Genomic DNA, 21399 nt, shown 5'->3' with positions numbered 1-21399 from the left:
TCTATGTCCCATATATAACAAGATCAGGATAGGCTGGAATGGACTTTGACAGCAACTGCAGTAGTTGGGACCAATGTTCCCTTTAAACGGAATGCATGAGCAATTGCTCATACATTTTAGGAGTATTGCTCACAGATTTTACATGGCTGCTCACAAAAATGTTTTTTTTTGTGCTATATATAGAAATGCATTGCTAATATTGATGCTCAAAAATTGTTTGTTTTTACAACTTGTTGCTCACACGAAAAAAATTTGTGCACACCAGGCCACTCCTTAGAGGAAACATTGGTTGGGACATAAGGACAACGTTGAGTGGATGTCTATGGTCTGTATCCTGAAAATAGCAGAGAAAGATCAGGATCAAGTATATATATTTTATACCACATTCATTGTTGGTTTAATCATGAATTGATAATGAGTGTGTCTGTTGATCAGATTGGATAGACCATTTAGGTCTTTATCAGCTGTCATCTAGTATGTTATTATAATTATTTATTTTTATTTGCTTGACATCTTTTTGGGTGACAAACCATCAAAATGTTATAAAACATGACAAACAGAAGTCAAACAGAACAACATTGGTGCAGTATAAATGTAATACATAAATAAAACTAGAATTTACCATTACATTACACGAAAAAAGTAACAGCTGCTTCTGCTGAGTCAGCAGGGGAGTCCAGAGTTTTCACTACTCAGAGGGCCCCTTTTACGAAGCTGTGGCAAAAGAGGGCTTGTGCTGGTGTCGGCACGTGTATTTCATGTGCACCGAGGCCCCCTTTCACCACAGAGGATAAAAGACAGGTCTTTGTTTTTTTCAGGAAACGACTGGGTAGCAAGTGAAACACTTGACACATGACCATTTGGGGGGGAAACACTTACCGCCACCCACTGAGGTGGCGGTAAGGGATCCCATGCTAACCCAGCGCTACCCAGGCAGCATAAGGCACTGCCGATTACCGCCAGGTACACACTGGCACTACAAAAATAAAAATATTTTGTAGCACCGGAAATGACGTGCACTGGGGGTGGGAAATACTGCCGGACTGCTGCGGTAGCCCGGCGGTACTTCCTTTAACAAGTGGTAAGCCATGTTGGATTTCAAACTACATATAATACTTACTAGGGGGTCAGAGGTTACTACAACGTAAAATTCCAAAAATTTACTAAAAGGAGACTGCTATACAACATCTTTAAAACATTATAAAGCTCAAAAGTCACTTATTAAAACAAAGACCTGATGCAGCCATTTTGGCAAAATGTGGCCATGTTGGGTGTTTTATAATAAAGAATTTCCTGGACTCCTGGTCTGTTTTGTGTTCTTCTTCTTGCTGTTTGCTGTGGATAAAGGTATGTAAGTAGATTTTCAGAAGACATTTGCCTAACTAGCTTCTGACACAAAGAATGTGCCTTGGTCTGGCAGACCAAGGGACCTCAGGGATCCCAGTGGTGTGTGGGAGAGGAAACTATAATCCCCACCAACCAAAGAGAAGACAAAAATGCAAGAGATCATGTACCTACATAACACTACGTAAAAGATCACCTCATTGCCAAAGCTACCCCCAGACTACCCTTGGGAACTATAGGGAAAGGGAAATGGGACTTTCTGAGGTTTTTGCAACTATATTCAAAGTGGTTTACATATATTCAGGTACTTATTTTGTACCAGGGGCAATGGAGGGTTAAGTGACTTGCCCAGAGTCACAAGGAGCTGCAGTGGGAATCAAACTCAGTTCCCCAGGATCAGAGTCCACTGCACTAACCACTAGGCTATTCCTCCACTGCTGAACGCCAGATCAGCTGCAAAGAAATCCTCAGTGATCCATGATGTCATACATGAATAGCATCTTGACATCCTAGGAATAAGTGAAACCTGGCTAGAAGAAAGTGGGGGTTTACTACTGGAAGAACTATGACCAGCAGGTTTCAACATCCAACCTCAACCAAGACCAGGAAGAGGGGGTGGAGGGGTAGCAGTCTTGATTCGGGACACAATCAAACTACACAGAATCTCCATCTCCCAGCTAAATGAATCAGAATCTCTTTTAATCCAGCTTGAAGAGGAGAAACCAATCTGGCTATTCATGGTATACTGAGCACCTCGTAAGAACACATTATCTGTGCAAGAACTCCTAGACCTGATTAGTCAAGTGACCCTGAATTACCCTTGACCAGTACAAACTTGAAAGTTACCAGCCAGTATCTAACATCCCATTTCTAGGGAAACTTATAGAACAAACAGTCTGTGTTCAACTCAGTAATTGGCTAGAAGAGAGAAACTGGCTGGATCCATGTCAATCTGGATTCAGGCCCGGTTATGGAAGAGAAATGGTCCTCATATCCTTACTAGATGATCTTCACAGAAACCAAGACAGGGAATTTGCCTCGGTGTTAGTACTGCTAGATTTCTCAGCAGCTTTTGACACTGTGGATCATAATATCATGCTAGCACGACTGTCAGAAACAGGTATCCATGGAACAATACTTGCTTTGTTTAGATCCTATCTATCAGACAGGCAGCAATCCATAATGTTTGGAAGCAACTCATCACCACCATGGGCACTGACCTGCGGGGTACCACAAGGATCGATACTGTCACCTATTCTGTTCAATATCTACCTCAAACCACTAGCTGAGCTGATTTGGTCAATGGACACTCAGTTCTAAATCTATGCGGATGAAGTGCAGCTACTCATACCCATTGAACCTGACTTACCTATAGCCTTGAATAAAATGATTACCTGTCTAACATCAATTCAAGAATGGGCTAAACATAACAAACTTTGCCTGAACCCAAGTAAAACCAAGCTTCTCTGGGACCCTAACACAAGTGGTTACATACCTGACGTCAAAATCTCTTTTGGGAAGTATGAACTCCCCCTCAAATCACAAGTCAGGAACACTGGAATACAGTTAGATTCAACACTTACTCTGATTCCCCAAATCCAAGCAACCTTCAAGAGCTGCTTCTACTATTTGCAACAGCTACGTTGCCTCTCTCTCTACATCAAGAAGTAAATCTTATCCCAGTTGTGCATGCCATGATAACATCAAGACTGAATTACTGAGGAAGAAGGGCAACCTTCGAAAGCTAATCAAGAAATGTATTAAGTTATGTCCAATAAAAAAGGTATCATCTTATTTTCTTTTCCATGTTTTATTTTGTTTGATTTCTATTGATAATACAAAGAAGACAAAACTTGGCAAGTAGAACTGTACAATGGTCTGACTACAAAGGGCCTGCACCAGCTTCAATTGATTCAGAATGCTCCAGCAAGACTAATAGAAGGTTGCAAGCAATGTGACCACATCACACCATTTTTGCAAAAACTTCATTGGCTACCAGTACAGTACAGGGCTAAATTTAAAACTCAAGTCTGATCTTCAAGGCCCTTAAAGGAAATAGCCCCAAGAACCTGAAGAATAGAATGATCCTCTACATATCTCCAAGGACACTAAAGTCCTTTCACTAACTACACCCTCTCCAAAAGACATTACACGATGCGATACCCACAAGCGAGCCTTCTCCAGAGTAGCTCCCACACTCTGGAATGTACTCCCTGAAAGGCTCCGCTTAACACAAGACTATCTGTAATTCAGGAAGTAGGTTAAAGCTTGGCTCTTCAACCAGGCCTTTAATGGAAGAAGTAACTAACTTGTTAGTCTCACTCACACAAACAAGGAGTGACACAGGCTGCACATACTGCAGCAGGACATGTTTATCCACTCCTATCCTAGCTGAGATAATATTTAACCATCTCTCTGACCTCATGTGCAACTTTTTTTAAATTAGTCACCTTATTTTCTAACTCCTCTTACTCTTACCTATCTATATGCCTCATCTTTGCTAATACCCTACACTGTCAATTAAAATTTATATTACATAGTGTTGACATTGTAAGTAGTATACTATGCCAAACTTTGTATTGTTATTTGAATATTTTTACTGCTGTAATTGTCTATTGCTCATGTTTGATTTATTCTTACTGTGCACCACCTTGAGTGAATTTCTTCAAAATGTGATAAATAAATCCTAATAAATAAATAAAAGTACCTTATGAATGACCCCTGAGGACATTAGAAAGTCATGGGATAGAAAGCAGTGTCTTATTGTGGATTAAGAACCGGTTAAAAGAAAACAGAGTAGGGTTAAGTGGTCAGTATTCTCAAAGGAAAAGAGTAAATAGTGGGGTTACCCAGGAGTCTAAGCTGGGACTGCTGCTTTTAAAGCATGTTTATAAATGATCTAGAAACAGGAATAACGAGTGAGATGATTAAAGGCCCCTTTTAATAAGCAGCGGTAAGCCCAATGTGGGCTTACTGCTTGCTAAACAGGAAGTACTGCCGGGCTACCGCAGCAGCCCGGCGGTACTTCCCACCCCTAGCACGCCGTCATATCTGGCACTACAAAAATATATTTATTTATATATAGATATTTATTTTTGTAGTGCCGGAGTGTACCCGGTGGTATTTGGGCTGCCGGGTTAGCATGGGAGCCCTTACCGCCACCTCAATGGGTGGAGGTAAGGACTCAGCCCCAAAATGGCCGCATGGCAAGTGCTTTACTTGCTGCACAGTCATTTCGTGTAGGAAAGAGAGACTTCCCTTTTACCCGCTGTGTAAAGGGGGACCTTGGTGCACGTGAAAAACATGCACCAATGCCAGCGCAGGCCCCATTTTGCTGCATCTTGGTAAAAGGGGCCTTAAATTTGCTGCCGATACAAAGTTTTTCAAAATTGTTAAATCACAAGAGGATTGTGAAAAATTGCAAGAGGACCTTACAAGACTGGGAGACTGGGCAGATGATATTTAATGTGAGCAATTGCAAAGTGATGCATATAGGGAAGAAGAACCCAAACTATAGCTATATACTGCAAGGTTCCACATTAGGAGTTACCATCCAGGAAAAGGATTTAGTTGTCATCATCGATGATACATTGAAACTCTCTGTTTAGTGGTGGCTAAGAAAGCAAATTGACTGTTAGGAATTATTAGGAAAGGAACAGTGAACAAAACTGAGAATATTATAATACCTTTGCTTTGTATCACTCCATGATGCAACCGCACCTCGAATGCTGTGCGCAATTTTGGTCACCACAACTCAAAAAAACTTATAGCAGAATTAAAGAAGGTACAGAGAAGGGCAACAAAAATGATAAAGGGGATGGAATGATTTTACAGTCTTGGCATATTGAAAATGGAGAAAACAAATTCATTTGTTGATTACCTGAAGAAAGGGAAACACGTGTTACCCCAAAAAAGCATTTTTTGCTAATCTGGGATTCATATATACAGGCCATAACTCCAGCAGGGAGAAGTTTAATTTTGGACAAACTGTGATTTAGAGATAGGCAAGGAATACTAGATAATCAATTTACTGGTGGGATATCCGAAAATGGGGGGAGGGGAGGATGGGGTGGAGAAGATAGTGGATGTATCTTCAGGAGGTCATAAGAAACTAGTCCTTCTTGAGGAGGCACTGGGGAACAGCATTGGTTTTGGGGAGGAAGGAAGTGAGCAAGGATGGGGAAGGGGAGGGGAAGAAAATATTGTAAATGTTTAACAAGTTTGTTTATTGATTTATACTTTTCTTTACCAAAACAAAAGTTAGAACATAAAAAAGGGGGATGGGATGACTTCCCTATGAGGAAAAGCTAAAGAGACTAGGGCTCTTCAGTTTGGAGAAGTGAAGGCTGAGGGATATGATAGAGGTCTAAAATACTGAATAGAATGGAACAGGTAAACATGAATTGTTTGTTTACTCTTTCCAAAAATACAAGGACTAGGAGGCACACAATAAAACTAATAACCTATCCTGTGGGCTCACTAGTGAGTCAGTTTTTCAGGATATCCACAATGAATATTTATGAGAGAGATTTACATGCACTGCCTGCACAACATGCAAATCTCTCTCATGAATATTCATTGTAGATATCCTGAAAACCTGACTGGCTAGGGAGCCCCACTGTACCAAGTGGTGAATTTAAAACAAACCAGAGGAGCTATTTCTTCACTCATCATGTAATTAAACTCTGGAATTCTTTGCCAGAAAATGTGATAAAAGCAGTTAACTTAATAGAGTTTTAAAAAGGTTTGTAAAAATTCCTAAAAGAAAAGTCCATAAGTAATTATTAAGATGGACTTGTGAACATCCACTGCTTATTCCTGTGATAAGTAACATAAAATCTATTTACTCTTTTGGGATCTTGCCAAGTTTTTGTGATTGGCCACTGTTGGAAAAAGAATACTGGGATTGATGGACCTTCGGTCTGTCCCAGTATGGCGATGCTTATGTTCTTAATTCAATTTTGATTTGGACCTGTGATGTGAAAATTCTCCATTCTCGACATCTTGGATCTGCGATTTTAGTCATGCTTTCCCAGAGACGATCATATATCATGAAACAAAACAAATAAATAAATAAATAACTGTATACAAATTTAAGTGATGCAAAATGGGAATATACAGCTAGGCACATTTTGTGCATACTCACAAACTTTCTGTGGCTCAAAATCTACTTACCCACATCTGCTTGATTTAGATGGATAATTTTATTATTACTCAAGTAAAAGGAGAATAGGTCTTTGAAAACTGAGTCCAGAAAGTCTTAAATGTGCATATTAACACATATAGGGCAAATTGTAACTAAGCCTATATAATCTTTATGTCCTCTCCAGGTCCTGTTGCATCAACTACTATTGCCACCACTTTGCCACCTGGTACATTAAGCAAGACTACCAGAAACCCTCCTGATACGACTACCAAAACTTCTGAAAATAATAACAATTCAACTGGGACAACACTCAAACCTCTAGGAACTGCACAGACCACCACTCGTGTTCCTCCTCCTCCTTTATCTTCAATCAGTACAGCAAAACCCTCAGGAACCAAACAGACAACCACCAACACAGGAAAGCCTGCTACAGGTATTCCCTCAGGCTCCTTGGTCACTACAACTCGTGCTCCTCCTCTTCCTGTATCTTCCATCAGTACAACAAAAGCCTCAGGAACCAAACTAACCACCATCAACACAGGAAAACCTGCTACAGGTATTCCCTCAGGCTCTTTGGTCACTACAACTCGTGTTCCTCCTCTTCCTGTATCTTCCATCAGTACAACAAAAGCCTCAGGAACCAAACAAACCACCATCAACACAGGAAAGCCTGCTACAGGTATTCCCTCAGGCTCTTTGGCCACTACAACTCGTGTTCCTCCTCTTCCTGTATCTTCCATCAGTACAGCAAAACCTTTAGGAACCACTGAACCATCAGGCTCGGGGATCCCCAATCCTCTGGTAACAACAAGCATTACAACAGGCAAGACTTCAGGGAGTGCTGGGCCTGGAAGGCCTACTCCATTGTACACAACCAACACTGAAGGCCCATTTCTTAACAATCCACAGCCAGGTAAACTTAAACAAGATATAAAATCAGGACTCCTTTGTATGTCTCATGCATCATCAGAGCAGGTGATTATCTTCTGATGCCCACTATGGGCTAGCTAGGGCTGATATTCAGACCGTGGGAGGTAATAGGACTGCCTCCCGTGGTTGGACTTGAGCCCTGATATTCAATGCCGGGCTGTTTCCAGTGACCGGCATTGAATAGTCGGTTTATTTTTGGCCAGTTTCATTAACCAGCCAAGTCAATATTCAGCGTTGGCCAGTTATGTTGAAACTGGCCAAAGATTGGCCTGCTATTTCAGCAGCCTAATTTGGCTGCCAAACTTAGCTGGCAATGCGCTGGATATTAGCGGATAGCCGGTTATATTGAGTGATGTGGCGGGGCATAATCAAACATTGCCAGCTAAATAGGTCGCCTGCGATCTATTTTGGCGGCGGCGCTACAGCTGGCCGTAACCGTATTATCAAAAAAGATGTCCTGACATCTTTTTTTTTGATAATACGGTGTAGCCTGGCCAAATGCCAGAGTTCACCGGGTTTGAGATGGCTGATTTTGTTTTTCAGCGATAATGGAAAAAAATGGCAGCGATCTCCAACCCGGCAACATCCAAGGCATTTGGTCGTGGGAGGAGCCAGCATTTGTAGTGCACTGGTCCCCCTGACATGCCAGGACACCAACCAGGCACCCTAGGGGACACTTCTAAAATTTTTTTAAAAATATACAAATAGCTCCCAGGTGCATAGCTCCCTTACCTTGGGTGCTGAGCCCCCCAAATCCACTCCCCACAACTCTACACCACTACCATAGCCCTTATGGGTGAAGAGGGGCACCTACATGTCGGTACAGTGGGTTTAGAGGGGAGGGTTTGAGGGCTCAACACTTAGCACCACACGTGTAACTGGTAGGAGAGGGGTGGACCTGGGTCTGCCTGCCTGAAGTGCACTGCACCCATTAAAAACTGCTCCAGGGACTTGCATACTGCTGTCAGGGAGCTGGGTATGACATTTGAGGCTGGCAAAAAAGTTTTTTATTTTTTTAGTGTGGGAGGGGGTTGGTGACCACTGGGGGAGTATGGGGAGGTCATCCCCCATTCCCTCCGATGGTCATCTGGTCAATAGGGGCACCTTTTTGAGGCTTGGTCGTGAAAATTAAAGGACCAAGTAAACCCGGCAAAATACTGATTAACGCCGCTTTTTTTTTTTTCCATTATCCGCGAAAGCCGGCCATCTGGTAGCCACATCCATGCCTGCCCATGTCCCGCCTTCGCTACGCCATCGACAAGCCCCCTCGAACTTTCGCTGGTGCGGCGATGGGAAAGCAGCGATGGTGTCAAAACAGCAGCTTTCGATTATACCGATTTTGCCGCTTTTGCGAGATCGCCGGCCATCTCCCGATTTATGTCGGAAGATCGCCGGCGATCACTTTCGAAAATAAGCCTGATAACCAGCTAAGGAGTAAACTTGATGAGCCTGTCTAGAAGTCAGAGAAGCTATAAAAAATTAAATTGAGAGAAGACTTGTGGCATAGAAAGCTTTGAAATAGAATATTACACATTATTTTCTTCTCAGCTGTCCTCAATATTGGCCCATCTGTTTCAGAATGTTTTAATAATGGATGAACTTCCTCTATCTATTTATGAAGCCTCAATTACAATAATTCATAAGAAAGGTACAATAAGAGAGGAGTGTGTCATATTGGATAATCTCCAGCTATGAGTGCAGTATGAAGATTTTTGCTAAAGCTCTGGCTATTACATAAGATATGTACAGCTGTTCCACTACTGACCAAGTGCCCTGAGTAGTGTGATCCTCCAGATGTGCTCCCCAACTCTGCTTGTACATGTTGCTGTGTGTCTGTGCATGTGTGTTTCTATGCTGGTACAGTGGTGGAAATAAGTATTTGATCCCTTGCTGATTTTGTAAGTTTGCCCACTGACAAAGACATGAGCAGCCCATAATTGAAGGGTAGGTTATTGGTAACAGTGAGAGATAGCACATCACAAATTAAATCCGGAAAATCACATTGTGGAAAGTATATGAATTTATTTGCATTCTGCAGAGGGAAATAAGTATTTAATCCCTCTGGCAAACAAGACCTAATACTTGGTGGCAAAACCCTTGTTGGCAAGCACAGCGGTCAGACGTCTTCTGTAGTTGATGATGAGGTTTGCACACATGTCAGGAGGAATTTTGGTCCACTCCTCTTTGCAGATCATCTCTAAATCATTAAGAGTTCTGGGCTGTCGCTTGGCAACTCGCAGCTTCAGCTCCCTCCATAAGTTTTCAATGGGATTAAGGTCTGGTGACTGGCTAGGCCACTCCATGACCCTAATGTGCTTCTTCCTGAGCCACTCCTTTGTTGCCTTGGCTGTATGTTTTGGGTCATTGTCGTGCTGGAAGACCCAGCCACGACCCATTTTTAAGGCCCTGGCGGAGGGAAGGAGGTTGTCACTCAGAATTGTACGGTACATGGCCCCATCCATTCTCCCATTGATGCGGTGAAGTAGTCCTGTGCCCTTAGCAGAGAAACACCCCCAAAACATAACATTTCCACCTCCATGCTTGACAGTGGGGACGGTGTTCTTTGGGTCATAGGCAGCATTTCTCTTCCTCCAAACACGGCGAGTTGAGTTCATGCCAAAGAGCTCAATTTTTGTCTCATCTGACCACAGCACCTTATCCCAATCACTCTCGGCATCATCCAGGTGTTCACTGGCAAACTTCAGACGGGCCGTCACATGTGCCTTCCAGAGCAGGGGGACCTTGCGGGCACTGCAGGATTGCAATCCGTTATGTCGTAATGTGTTACCAATGGTTTTCGTGGTGACAGTGGTCCCAGCTGCCTTGAGATCATTGACAAGTTCCCCCCTTGTAGTTGTAGGCTGATTTCTAACCTTCCTCATGATCAAGGATACCCCACGAGGTGAGATTTTGCGTGGAGCCCCAGATCTTTGTCGATTGACAGTCATTTTGTACTTCTTCCATTTTCTTACTATGGCACCAACAGTTGTCTCCTTCTCGCCCAGCGTCTTACTGATGGTTTTGTAGCCCATTCCAGCCTTGTGCAGGTGTATGATCTTGTCCCTGACATCCTTAGACAGCTCCTTGCTCTTGGCCATTTTGTAGAGGTTAGAGTCTGACTGATTCACTGAGAGGCTCATTTTCAAAGCACTTAGCCTCCCAAAGTTCCATAGAAACCTATGGAACTTAGCCTCCCAAAGTGCTTTGAAAATATGCCTCTAAGTCTGTGGACAGGTGTCTTTCATACAGGTGACCATTGCCGACAGCTGTCTGTCATGCAGGTAACGAGTTGATTTGGAGCATCTACCTGGTCTGTAGGGGCCAGATCTCTTACTGGTTGGTGGGGGATCAAATACTTATTTCCCTCTGCAAATAAATTCATATACTTTCCACAATGTGATTTTCCGGATTTAATTTGTGATGTGCTATCTCTCACTGTTACCAATAACCTACCCTTCAATTATGGGCTGCTCATGTCTTTGTCAGTGGGCAAACTTACAAAATCAGCAAGGGATCAAATACTTATTTCCACCACTGTATGTGTATGGGGGTAAGGGTGTACATGTTTGTGTGTGGCTATACATATGTATTTGTGTCTTGGAGTGTGTGCGTGTGGTGAGAGTGAGAGTGTGTGTGTATGGTAAGACTGACAGTAGGGCTCGGAGGTTGAAATGATGCCCCTGTCTGAAGACTGGCCTGGATCATCCACCACTGTAGAGAACATTTGAGATGGTAAGTGAATGGAACCCTTGTTAATGGTTGAGTGTACTGTGACCATCGGTCTCTTAAATGCCACTGCAAGTGATGCACGTGAAGTTTGGCCAATGGAAGTATATGGACTGTCGCCGCTATGTAGCACAACAATGTACATATGACTCTGGCTGTCCTGATATGAACCTCTTAGAAATAATGCATGAGAGAGATAATGGTTTGTGTTCTGGAAACTGGTGGATTCACCAGAGCCAGAGGCGTTTTGATATGAGCTCCTCCATATTCAAGTTGTTGTACTGGGTGCAAATGAGAAAACCTAGACTGTTGAGGAGGTGGACAGTTTTCTATGTAATGTTGAGCCCACAATTAATCAACCGTCTAAAACTAGACCCTTCTGGTGAAGATAGGCTACTGCCACCACTACACATTTGGTGAACACTATCAATGCCGACATCAAAGCGAACAGTAGTACCCGGTACTGATAGTGTATGTTGTTGAGGACAAATCAGACAAACTTCCTTGATGAGTGATGTATTGGAATATGGAGGTATATATCCTGCAAGTCCAGAGACGTAAGCCACATTCAGCATTGATAAATTTGTTGAGTTTTCTCAGATCCAAAATTGCATGAAAACCTCTGGTCTTTTTTGGTATGAGGAAATATCTGGAATATAAAGCCTGGTCAGTAACGTCATTGTGACGTCATGTCAGTTGTGCAGCTAGAAGATCTTACTGTCCATGGAGAAGATAAATGAACCCCCTCTAAAAATGTCACACCGCATTTCTATGACAAGTTGTCATAGAAGTAGTTCCAACAGCTGTAACACTGTAACTCTCTGATTTAAGGAACTGCACTACACAGCTTTTCCCTCTCATCTGTCCTGTTCACAGACACCAAAACCACATGCACACACTCCAAGACACAAATACATATGTATAGCCACACACAAACATGTACACTCTTACCCCATACACATAACAGTATAGAAACACACATGCACAGACACACAGCAACATGTACACACACCAACCCCCCCAACACACACATACATACATGTACACAGACATCCATTTACATGCAGAGAGGTTGGAAAGAATTCTATGAGATGTAACTGCCTCCTCCTCCTTTTCTCACTAGTTACAATTAAGAGATGTTGCTTTCTTTGCTAGTTTTTTTTCTCTTGGTAAGGGATCTCACCCAAATGGCCAAGTGGCAAATACTTTACTTGCCGCATAGCGATTTCCTGCAGAAAAGAAAGACTACCCTTTTACCCACTGTGGTAAAAGGGGGTCTCGGCGGGCTTCAAATACAAGCGCCAAAGCCAGCGCAGGCCCCCTTTTGCTGCAGCTTGGTGAGTAAATGCGCATAATTTGAAAGTAATACATGAACTTATGGGTAACCAATGTAGTTTGAGTAGAAGGGGGGTCACTTTGGAATAATGGGACACTTTAAGTACAAGATGAGCTGCTGTGTTTGTAATTTTCTGGTTAATGAAGATTTAAGTCCTGCGTAAACAGCATTTCAGTAGTCAAATTTTGAGAGTACCAAGGATTAAGTTAGTGATCTGAACATTGTGTTTGGAAAGTAGAGTCGTGGAGGGGTATAATCGAACGCGAACGCCCATCTCCATGGGCGTCTATGTCCGAAAACGGGTATGTGAAGAGGCGGGACATACCGTATTATCAAAAAAGATGGGCGTCCATCTTTTGTTTCGAAAATATGATTTGGACAGACCAAATGCATTGGATTTGGTCCCTTCTGAGATGGGCGTTTTGTTTTAAAGCAATAATGGAAACTAAAAATGCCCAGCTCAGAAACGTCCCAATCCAAGCCATTTGGTCATGGGAGGGACAAATGTACAACACTACCATAGCTCTTAGGGGTGAAGGGGGCAACTACATGTGGGTACAGTGGGTTTTAGAGGCCTCCCATTTACCACCACAAGTGTTATGGGTGGGGGGGGGGGGGGGGGGCTGGGTCTGCCTGCCTGAAGTGCACTGCAATACCCACTAAAAGTGCTCCAGGGACAGGACTTGTTGCTGGTGTATAACCTTGGCACAGCAGTTGACACCTGAAGACTAATCTCGCTGAAAACGTCCTTTATTTGAATAAGCACCTTTACTCACAGTTAACTGCAGATCAGAGGTTGTGCCCCACTGGCAACGAGTCTCGCTGTACTGTACTGCACCCGAGAGCCACATCTGACCCAGGGAAAGGCTGTGAGAGGATCGAACACATTCTGCTGTCATGGAGGTGGGTATGGCATTTGAGGCTGGCATACAGGCTGGAAAAAGTGGGGTTTTTTGGTGGGGGGGGGGGTTAGTGACCACTGGGGGAGTCAGGAGAGGTCATCCCCGATTCCCTCCGGTGGTCATCTGGTCAGTTGGGGCACTTTTTTGGGACTTGGACCTGAAAAAAAGGGTCCAAATAAAGCAGACCAAATTCTCATCAAAAACACCCTTCTTGTTTCGATTAACAGCTAAAGACGCCCATCTCTCCTTGGCTGATAACCACCCCCAGTCCCGCCTTCGCCACGCCTCCGAATGCCCCAGTGATCTTTGTTCGTATCCGTGACGGACTGCAGTTGAGGACGCCAAAAATCGGGTTTCGATTATACCGATTTGGGCGCCCACGGGAAACGGATGCCCATCTCCCGATTTGGGTCGAAATATGGGCGTCTTTCTCTTTCGAAAATAAGCTGGTTAGTCTTTTAAGTTTCCATAATTTTATTTATTTACTTATAGCAGCATTTATAGCCCACATTTTCCAAACAGGTTTGGTTCAATGTGAACAAGTGCAAAGTGATGCATGTGGGAAAGAGGAACCTAAACTATAACTATGTCATGCAAGGTTCATCGTTGGGAGTCACGGACCAAGAAAGGGATCTAGGTGTCATCACTGATGATATGTTGAAAACTTCTGCTCAATGTGCTGCTGCGGCTAGGAAAGCAAATAGAATGTTGGGTATCATTAGGAAAGGGATTGAAAACAAAAATAAGGATATTATTCTGCCATTGTATCACTCCATGGTGCGACCGCACCTCGAGTATTGTGTTCAATTCTGGTCATCGCACCTCAAAAAGATATAGTGGAATTAGGAAAAGGTGCAGAGAAGGGCGACAAAGATGATACAGGGGATGGGATGACTTCCCTGTGAGGAAAGGCTGAAGAGGCTGGGGCTCTTCAGCTTGGAGAAGAGGCGGCTGAGGGGAGATATGATAGAGGTCTATAAGATAATGAGTGGAATGGAATGGGTCGATGTGGAGCATCTGTTTACGCTTTCCAAAAATACTAGGACAAAAGGGGCATGCGATGAAGCTGCAGTGTGGTAAACTTAAAACGAATCGGAGGAAGTTTTTCTTCACTCAACCTGTAGTTAAACTCTGGAATTCGCTGCCAGAAAAAGTGGTTAAGACGGTTAACTTAGTGGACTTCAAAAAAAGGTTGGATGGCTTCCTGGAGGAAAAGGCCATAGAATGTTATTGAATGGACAAGGGAATAATACACTATTTCTAGGAGGGGTGGGACAAATTGCTTGTTCTTTTGGCCACTGTCGGTGACAGGGTGCTGGGTTTGATGGACCCTTGGTCTGTCCCAGCATGGAGATGCTTATGTACTTATAATGTGGCTTACAATCCAGCTTATTTTCGAAAGAGAAAAACGCCTATAGTGCGACCTAAATCGGGAGATAGACATTTGTCTCGCAAAGGCACCCAAATCGGTATAATCGAAAGCCGATTTTGGGCGTTTCCAACTGCCCTCCGTCGCGGAAACGAATAAAGTTGACGGGGCGTGTCGGAGGCGAGGTGGAGGCAGAACTGGGGCGTGGTTATCAGCCGAGGAGAGATGGGCGTCTTTAGCTGATAATCGAAAAAAAAAGGCGTTTAACCGCGATTTTCGGTCACTTTTTTTGGACCCCTTTTTTTCACGAACAAGTCCCAAAAAAGTGCTCCAACTGCCCAGATGACCACTGGAGGGAATCAGGGATGACCTCCCCTGACTCCCCCAGTGGTCACTAACCCCCTCCCACCAAAAAACCCCACTTTAAAAACTTTTTTTCCAGCCTGTATGCCAGCCTCAAATGCCGTACCCACCTCCATGACAGCAGAATGTGTTCGATCCTCTCACAGCCTTTCCCTGGGTCAGATGTGGCTCTCGGGTGCAGTACAGGTGCAATAAAGGTGCAGTACCGTTCACTTGTCTATGAGCAGGGACTGTCTCTCTTTGTTAAATTGTGCAGCGCTGCGTAACCCTAGTAGCGCTCTAGAAATGTTAAGTAGTAGTAGTAGTACAGGGTCACATCAGCATTGCATTGTGGTGGGTGGTGGGTATTGGGCTCCGTGATTTCATTAGCTTGTGTTACAGTCTCACGATGTTGGTAGTTGGTAGGCTCTTCTCCCATGGTGCTTTTCCCCCTGCCTACTGGGTCAGAGTGTGCCCTGTTGTGTTTCCTGTTGTAGTCCGTGCGGTAGTGGCCATTTTTGTAAGCCAGTTTTTGATCCCTTTCCTGTGTTAGCCAAATTAGACAACTTAGTTCTTCCCTTGAATGTGGCTGAAAGAGGGCATTGTACAGCATTCTGCCAGCTCTGACCTACTGCTCATCTCAGTACCAGGGAGACTCGTTGCCAGTGGGGCACAACCTCTGATCTGCAATTAACTGTGAGTAAAGGCGGTTATTCCAATAAAGGACGTTTTCGGAGAGATTAGTCTTCAGATGTCAACTGGTGTGCCAATGTTATATAGCAGCAACCAGTCCTAGAGGCCTGCGTGTATGCAGGTCCCTGGAGCACTTTTAGTGGGTACCGCAGTGCACTTCAGCCAGGTGGACCCAGGCCCATCCCCCCCCCACCTGTAACACTTGTGCTGGTAAATGGGAGGCCTCCAAAACCCACTGTACCCACATGTAGGTGCCCCCTTCACCCCTAAGAGCTATGGTTTTGGGGGAGGGGGGTTGGGAGCTCAGCACCCGTGGTAAGGGAGCTATGCATGTGGGAGCTTTTTCTGAAGTCCACTGCACTGACCTAGGGTGCCCAGTTGGTGTCCTGGCATATCAGGGGCGCCAGTGTACTACCAATCCTGGCCTCTCCCACGACCAAATGGCTTGGATTAGGACGTTTTTGAGCTGGGCGTTTGTTTTTTTTAGCGATAATGGAAACTAAAATCGCCCAGCTCAAAAATGTCCATTTTTTCAAAAATTTGGTTCGGCCCACCCCTTCACGGACCCGTTCTCGGAGATAAACGCCCATGGAGATAGGCGTTTCCGTTCGATTTTGCCCCTCCACGTTAGTTAGTGGAGGTGGAGAAATATATTTTGAGAAACTGTGTGTGTGTGTGGGGGGGGGGGGGGTAGAGATTCAAGAGAGTACATCAAGGCCTTGAGGATAGAGGCGGTCCGAGCGAGGAAGAGTAAGGGGGAGGGTCTGTTAGCATGGCCGGAGATGTCTTATAGATGAGGATATTCATGTTCGGGGTGTGTTGGTTGGTGTTCTGGAGGTTTGGATCTTGATATTTTGAACTGACTTTGTGTGGTGGGAGATTACGTTGCATTTCGGGTGGATGAGAATAGTTCATTTTGTTGTCTGTGGTTAGGAATTTTTGAACAGGTAAGTCTTCCGAACGTTGATGTGAGGTGCTATGTATCGTAGTGACTTGGAAAGGGTGTTCCATAGCTTGGAGCTTTGGTAGGGGAAATTCGCTGAGTGAGCATCTTGTAGATGAACTTGTGACATCTGGGGTAATGAAGAGACAGATAGTTCCTTGCCTCCTTCATTATGATCTTTAAAGGTAGGGTGATCATGTCTGAGAGGTATGCAGGCACTTCTCTGTGGACTATGAGTCAGACCATGGTACAGAGTTTGAAAGTTATATGGACTTTGATTGGGAGCCAGTGGAGTGCTTGTAGTAGAGGTCTGGCTCTTTCATATCGTGTCTTCCTGAAAATGAGTCTGGCAGCTGTATTTTGAGCATACATAAAACAGTTGAAGCGTGTCATGGAGCGCTGCTCCACCAAGACGAGATATGAATGCCAGGGGTATGCACTGTGATGATCTTGTGTTAATTCTGCTTTGGTAAGAGACAATAAACTTTGAATTACTTTCCCATATTCACTTGATCCCAGTGTCCTTCTGATTGTTGAGTCTATCAGTACTCAGGCTGTGTAGAACAGCCTGGGGATGTACGAGGTCAGAGTAATTAAAATTCCATTCAATTTTTAGGACTGTTTTGGTGATATAAAAAGACCTAAAACCATATTGGCAGGTGTGTAGTATCAAGAAAGAGTTAAGATTGAGTTGTTAGGTGACCAGGCCTTCCATTACTTTAACTAACAGTGGGATAGAAATAACTGGTCTGTAGTTAGAAACGTCAATAAGGCTAGATTTGAGGTTTTTGGGAATGGGGGTTAGGATTATCTTTCCATTTTTTGAAGGAAAAATTCCATGTGTTAGCATGAAAGATAAGTTAGATTGTGGGCATTGTATAAATAGCTCAGGAGCTGATTTTAAGAGGAAACTGGAGGAAAAGTCCATAGTCTGCTATTAAGACAGACATGGGAAGCAACTGCTTGTCCTGCGATTTGTAGTATGGAGTGTTGCCACAATTTGGATTTCTGCAAGGTACTTGTGACCTGGCTTGGCCACTGTTTGGAAAACAGGATACTAGGCTAGATGGACCACCGGTCTGATCCAGTATAGTTACTCTTATGTTCTTATGAGTCTAGTATGCAATGCATTGAGAGGATGCATATTTAAGTAACTAGTGTTTAACAGAATCTAGTGTTGGTTTGGAAGAGGAGGTCCAAATTCTATCTCCAGGAAGGCAGTTGGGAGATGTGACAGGTATATTGAAAAGATTTATGACTGGACTATTAGAACCTTTTAGGTTGTTTCTGATTTTGACAATTTTCTGTTCAAAATAGTTAGCTAGTTGGTCAGCAGAAGGAGTTGATTCATCGCCAATAGTTAGGGGATGTGCAGTGGCGCACCAAGGGGGAGCAGTGGGGGCGGTCCGCCCCGGGTGCACGCCGCTGGGGGGGTGCCGCGGCGCGCACCTGTTGCCCTGTCTCAGTCCGAGAAAGTTCGCAATTCGCATGTGTTCACTGCTCCCTCTGAGTCTGCCCCAGAACAGGTTACTTCCTGTTCCGGGGCAGACTCAGAGGTAGCAGTGAACACATGCAAATTGCGAACTTTTTCGGAGACAGGGCAACAGGCGTGCGCCGCGGCACCCCCCCCCCCCAGCGGCATGCACCTGGGGGGGTGTCATTTCACCGGGGGGGGGGGATGAGGTGTCATTTCGCCGGGGGGGGGAGGTCGCGCTGCACCCGGGGGGGGCGCATCGGCGATCCGCCCCGGGTGTCAGCTAGGGTCGGAACGCCACTGGGGATGTGTATTTAGTAGGTTGTGTACAAGAGTTTCTAGTATTTAGAGAGATATATTTTGCATAGGTTTTGTCTATAGTTCCATTTTTTATTTGGAAAGCTACTATCCGTGTTTTGTGACCATGGTGAGATATTTTGTGAGAATTCAATTTCTATGTAGAGATTTGTAGTAGGTCTGGCTTGTAGTGTGTTCTAAGGACTGGTGCAGTATTTGATGTGCTGCCTTTTCATAGACTCTATAACTAGTTGAAGGGGTGGGTCCCTAGTGGTTACTCATCCCCTTAAGGATGGCCCTGCATGTGAGTACTATCACCTTTTTTGCTAGAAAAAAAAGAACATAACTTAGTGGTTTGACAATATAAAATGTGAGCTGGGTCTACAGGGTGCTTGAAATAAATTGAGGGGGTCTTATACTAAAGCTTAGCTTGAGTTATCTGCAGCAGGGCCCATAGGAATAAAATGAGCCCTGCTGCAGATAACTCAAGCTAAGCTTTAGTAAAAGACCTCCTGAATGAATTGTTTAAAAATTAAATAGGGGTAACAGTTTAGATTAGGATCTAATCATGTTTGAGCATAAGCCAGGCTAAAATGCAGATCATTCTATGGGGTTCACAAACTTTTTCTAAGCACTGTAGATTTTCCCAGTAAAACTCTGTTAACCTTATCTGTAAGCCATGCCAAAAGGTGGCCTGAACCTCTGGCTGCCTCTTCAGTTCTTGCCTTTCACTGCCATAGTCTTCCTCAGCCTTTAGATGAAGGACATTATGGACATTGTTCTATGGTTTGATATCTGCTGTCAAGCTATATTTTTCATGTTAGTTATGAGGCAAAGGTGGTCAAAGAGTTATTATCTGCTTACCCTCTTCTCTGCACTGTTTGGAGCTTTGTGCTTTCATGAATGATCTCCCTGCTATCTCTCCTAGCACTTGCTCCACATCCAGAAAAAAACTTGACTAATAACACCAAACTCTGCATCAAAAGTAGTCTCCTGAATGTTCGCTGATGGTCTTGTGTGTGTGTGTGTGTTTCCTTGCAGTGCATTTCCAGTACACCGCAATGGATATGGCAGCATTGGGGACATCGCTGGCAGTTCTGCTTTTCATTTCTGTCATCGCCTTAGCTTTCCTGATCAACAAGCTCTACAGAAAACCCAAGGCAAAAGGCATAGACAATGTAAGGAAACATTCTCTGTCTCAACTGGCAGCCCTTATTAATTGTATTAAAGGCACTTCTATGAGTAATCTAAGAAGAATTAATTTGTATGTTAAGATATTGATTTGGATCTGTTGCTCTGCATGCCATGGCTTTTATATGCACATTATTATGATAACTGAAAATGGCAGTAGTATAAATATAGATTTTATATGTGGAATTGTGACCTGGTAAAGATCCTCCAGTAAACTTATGAGGATGTCTCATCTCTTTTATTCCCCTCTTCTGTCCTTGCCTCATTTTGCTCCTCTCCTGTTCATTCACCTTACACTTTTTTTCTACCCTCCTTCATGCCCCAATCTCCTTTCTTGCTTCCAATGTTAGCTAATGCTATTTATCCTTTTATGTATAATGATCATAACATGATCAAATCTGAGTTACTATCTGGAGCGCTGCTGTAAAGCAGATCCATTGCAGTTAACTGTCTCCATTTTCTGTAGAAATACACTTTACACTTTTGATAGGAAAATACCTTTTAAAATGTAGCTACTAATTTGTGAAATAACCATTGAAAGAGTAATTGAAGAGGTGAGTTCCAAAACCTGTTAATTACATTTTTTTCCAAAATGAGTTCATACCTTTATAGATAGCCATAGGATGTGTGAAATTTTCACTAAAAGGCATTTTTTTTGTAAGGTATATGATATTCAGTGAAAATAAAATCTTATGTTGGATAGAAGTCTTGAAAACAAAATTTTAACATTTATCCAGAAAACAGCTTTTTATAGTTCTCAGGTTTTGGAATTGAAATCTTCAATTGTAAAAGAGATTTACATGAATAAAACTGTATGTTACATAAGAACATAAGCATTGCCATACTGGGTCAGACTTAATAGTTTTTGTTTTAATAGTTTAATAGTTTGAAATACTTGATATACCATCTTTCCTACATAGTCAAAGTGGTTTACAATAAATAAAAGAGAAATAAAACATAAGAACGCCATTAGTTATAGGAAAAGCACACTCATTCTAGACCAATCACCTTCCACGCATCTATAAACTATTTAAAAAAAGTGCTAATATCTATATCTACACATTACTCAATTCACTCAAGTTTGTCTAACAGCCTTTTTAAAAAAGAATTTTTTAAATCCCACCCTAAATAACTTAGGTGAAGCCTCTGTCCTTAACTCTATAGGGAGCTGGTTCCATAATATAAGAGCCTTCCAAAAAAAAAAAAGCACACTTCCTAGTACCCGTTAAACATGCCTGTTTATTGCTTGGTACTCTAAGAAGCGACCAGAGCCTAATCTCAACTTCTTTCTTGGTACATAAGATTGAACTAAAGGAACCAGGTACAAAGGAATCCCCTCATAAAGTACCTTATGTACTAGCGTTGATACTTTAATCTGCCTGGTATTCAATTGGCAACCAGTGATAACAGAGGTATAGGAGAGTCACATGTTCTCTTATCTCTGCATCCCCAAGTACTCTTAAAGCCACATTCTGCAGAGTTCTCAACCGTCTTTTTAAACTAAATGGGAGACCCAAATAAATGCAAAACTCTAAAAATTGTATTGCTCTTGAAAATTGAGAAACAGTATACCCGTAGTATGTTATTTCTTAATCAAAGCGAGCCTCAACAGCCCTGGGATAAGTCTTAAACTTTTACAAGATGCAACCCCACGCTCTCATCGGCTCAGTGGCAGATTGTAAAAAACACAGTGGGAAACAACTCCA

The 21399-nt window shown here is 43.2% G+C and overlaps 1 protein-coding gene across 4 annotated transcripts in view; it reads left to right on the top strand.

Moving 5' to 3' along the window:
* CDHR5 (cadherin related family member 5) overlaps nucleotides 1-21399 on the top strand; it is a 131181-nt gene that overhangs the window by 101605 nt on the left and 8177 nt on the right. The window contains exons 13-14 of one of the 4 annotated variants that reach the window (XM_030201295.1): nucleotides 6675-7046; nucleotides 19544-19680. In XM_030201295.1, coding sequence (XP_030057155.1) covers nucleotides 6675-7046; nucleotides 19544-19680 — 509 coding nt within the window. Of the gene's footprint in view, nucleotides 1-6674; nucleotides 7404-19543; nucleotides 19681-21399 lie in introns of all 4 variants that reach the window. The other 3 variants (XM_030201294.1, XM_030201292.1, XM_030201296.1) reach the window with 3 other exon arrangements.

The sequence above is a fragment of the Microcaecilia unicolor genome, chromosome 4, assembly GCF_901765095.1.
Source record: "Microcaecilia unicolor chromosome 4, aMicUni1.1, whole genome shotgun sequence".
NCBI lineage: Eukaryota > Metazoa > Chordata > Amphibia > Gymnophiona > Siphonopidae > Microcaecilia > Microcaecilia unicolor.
Note: the sequence above shows the minus strand (reverse complement) of the source record. Positions and strands in the feature narration are given on the sequence as shown.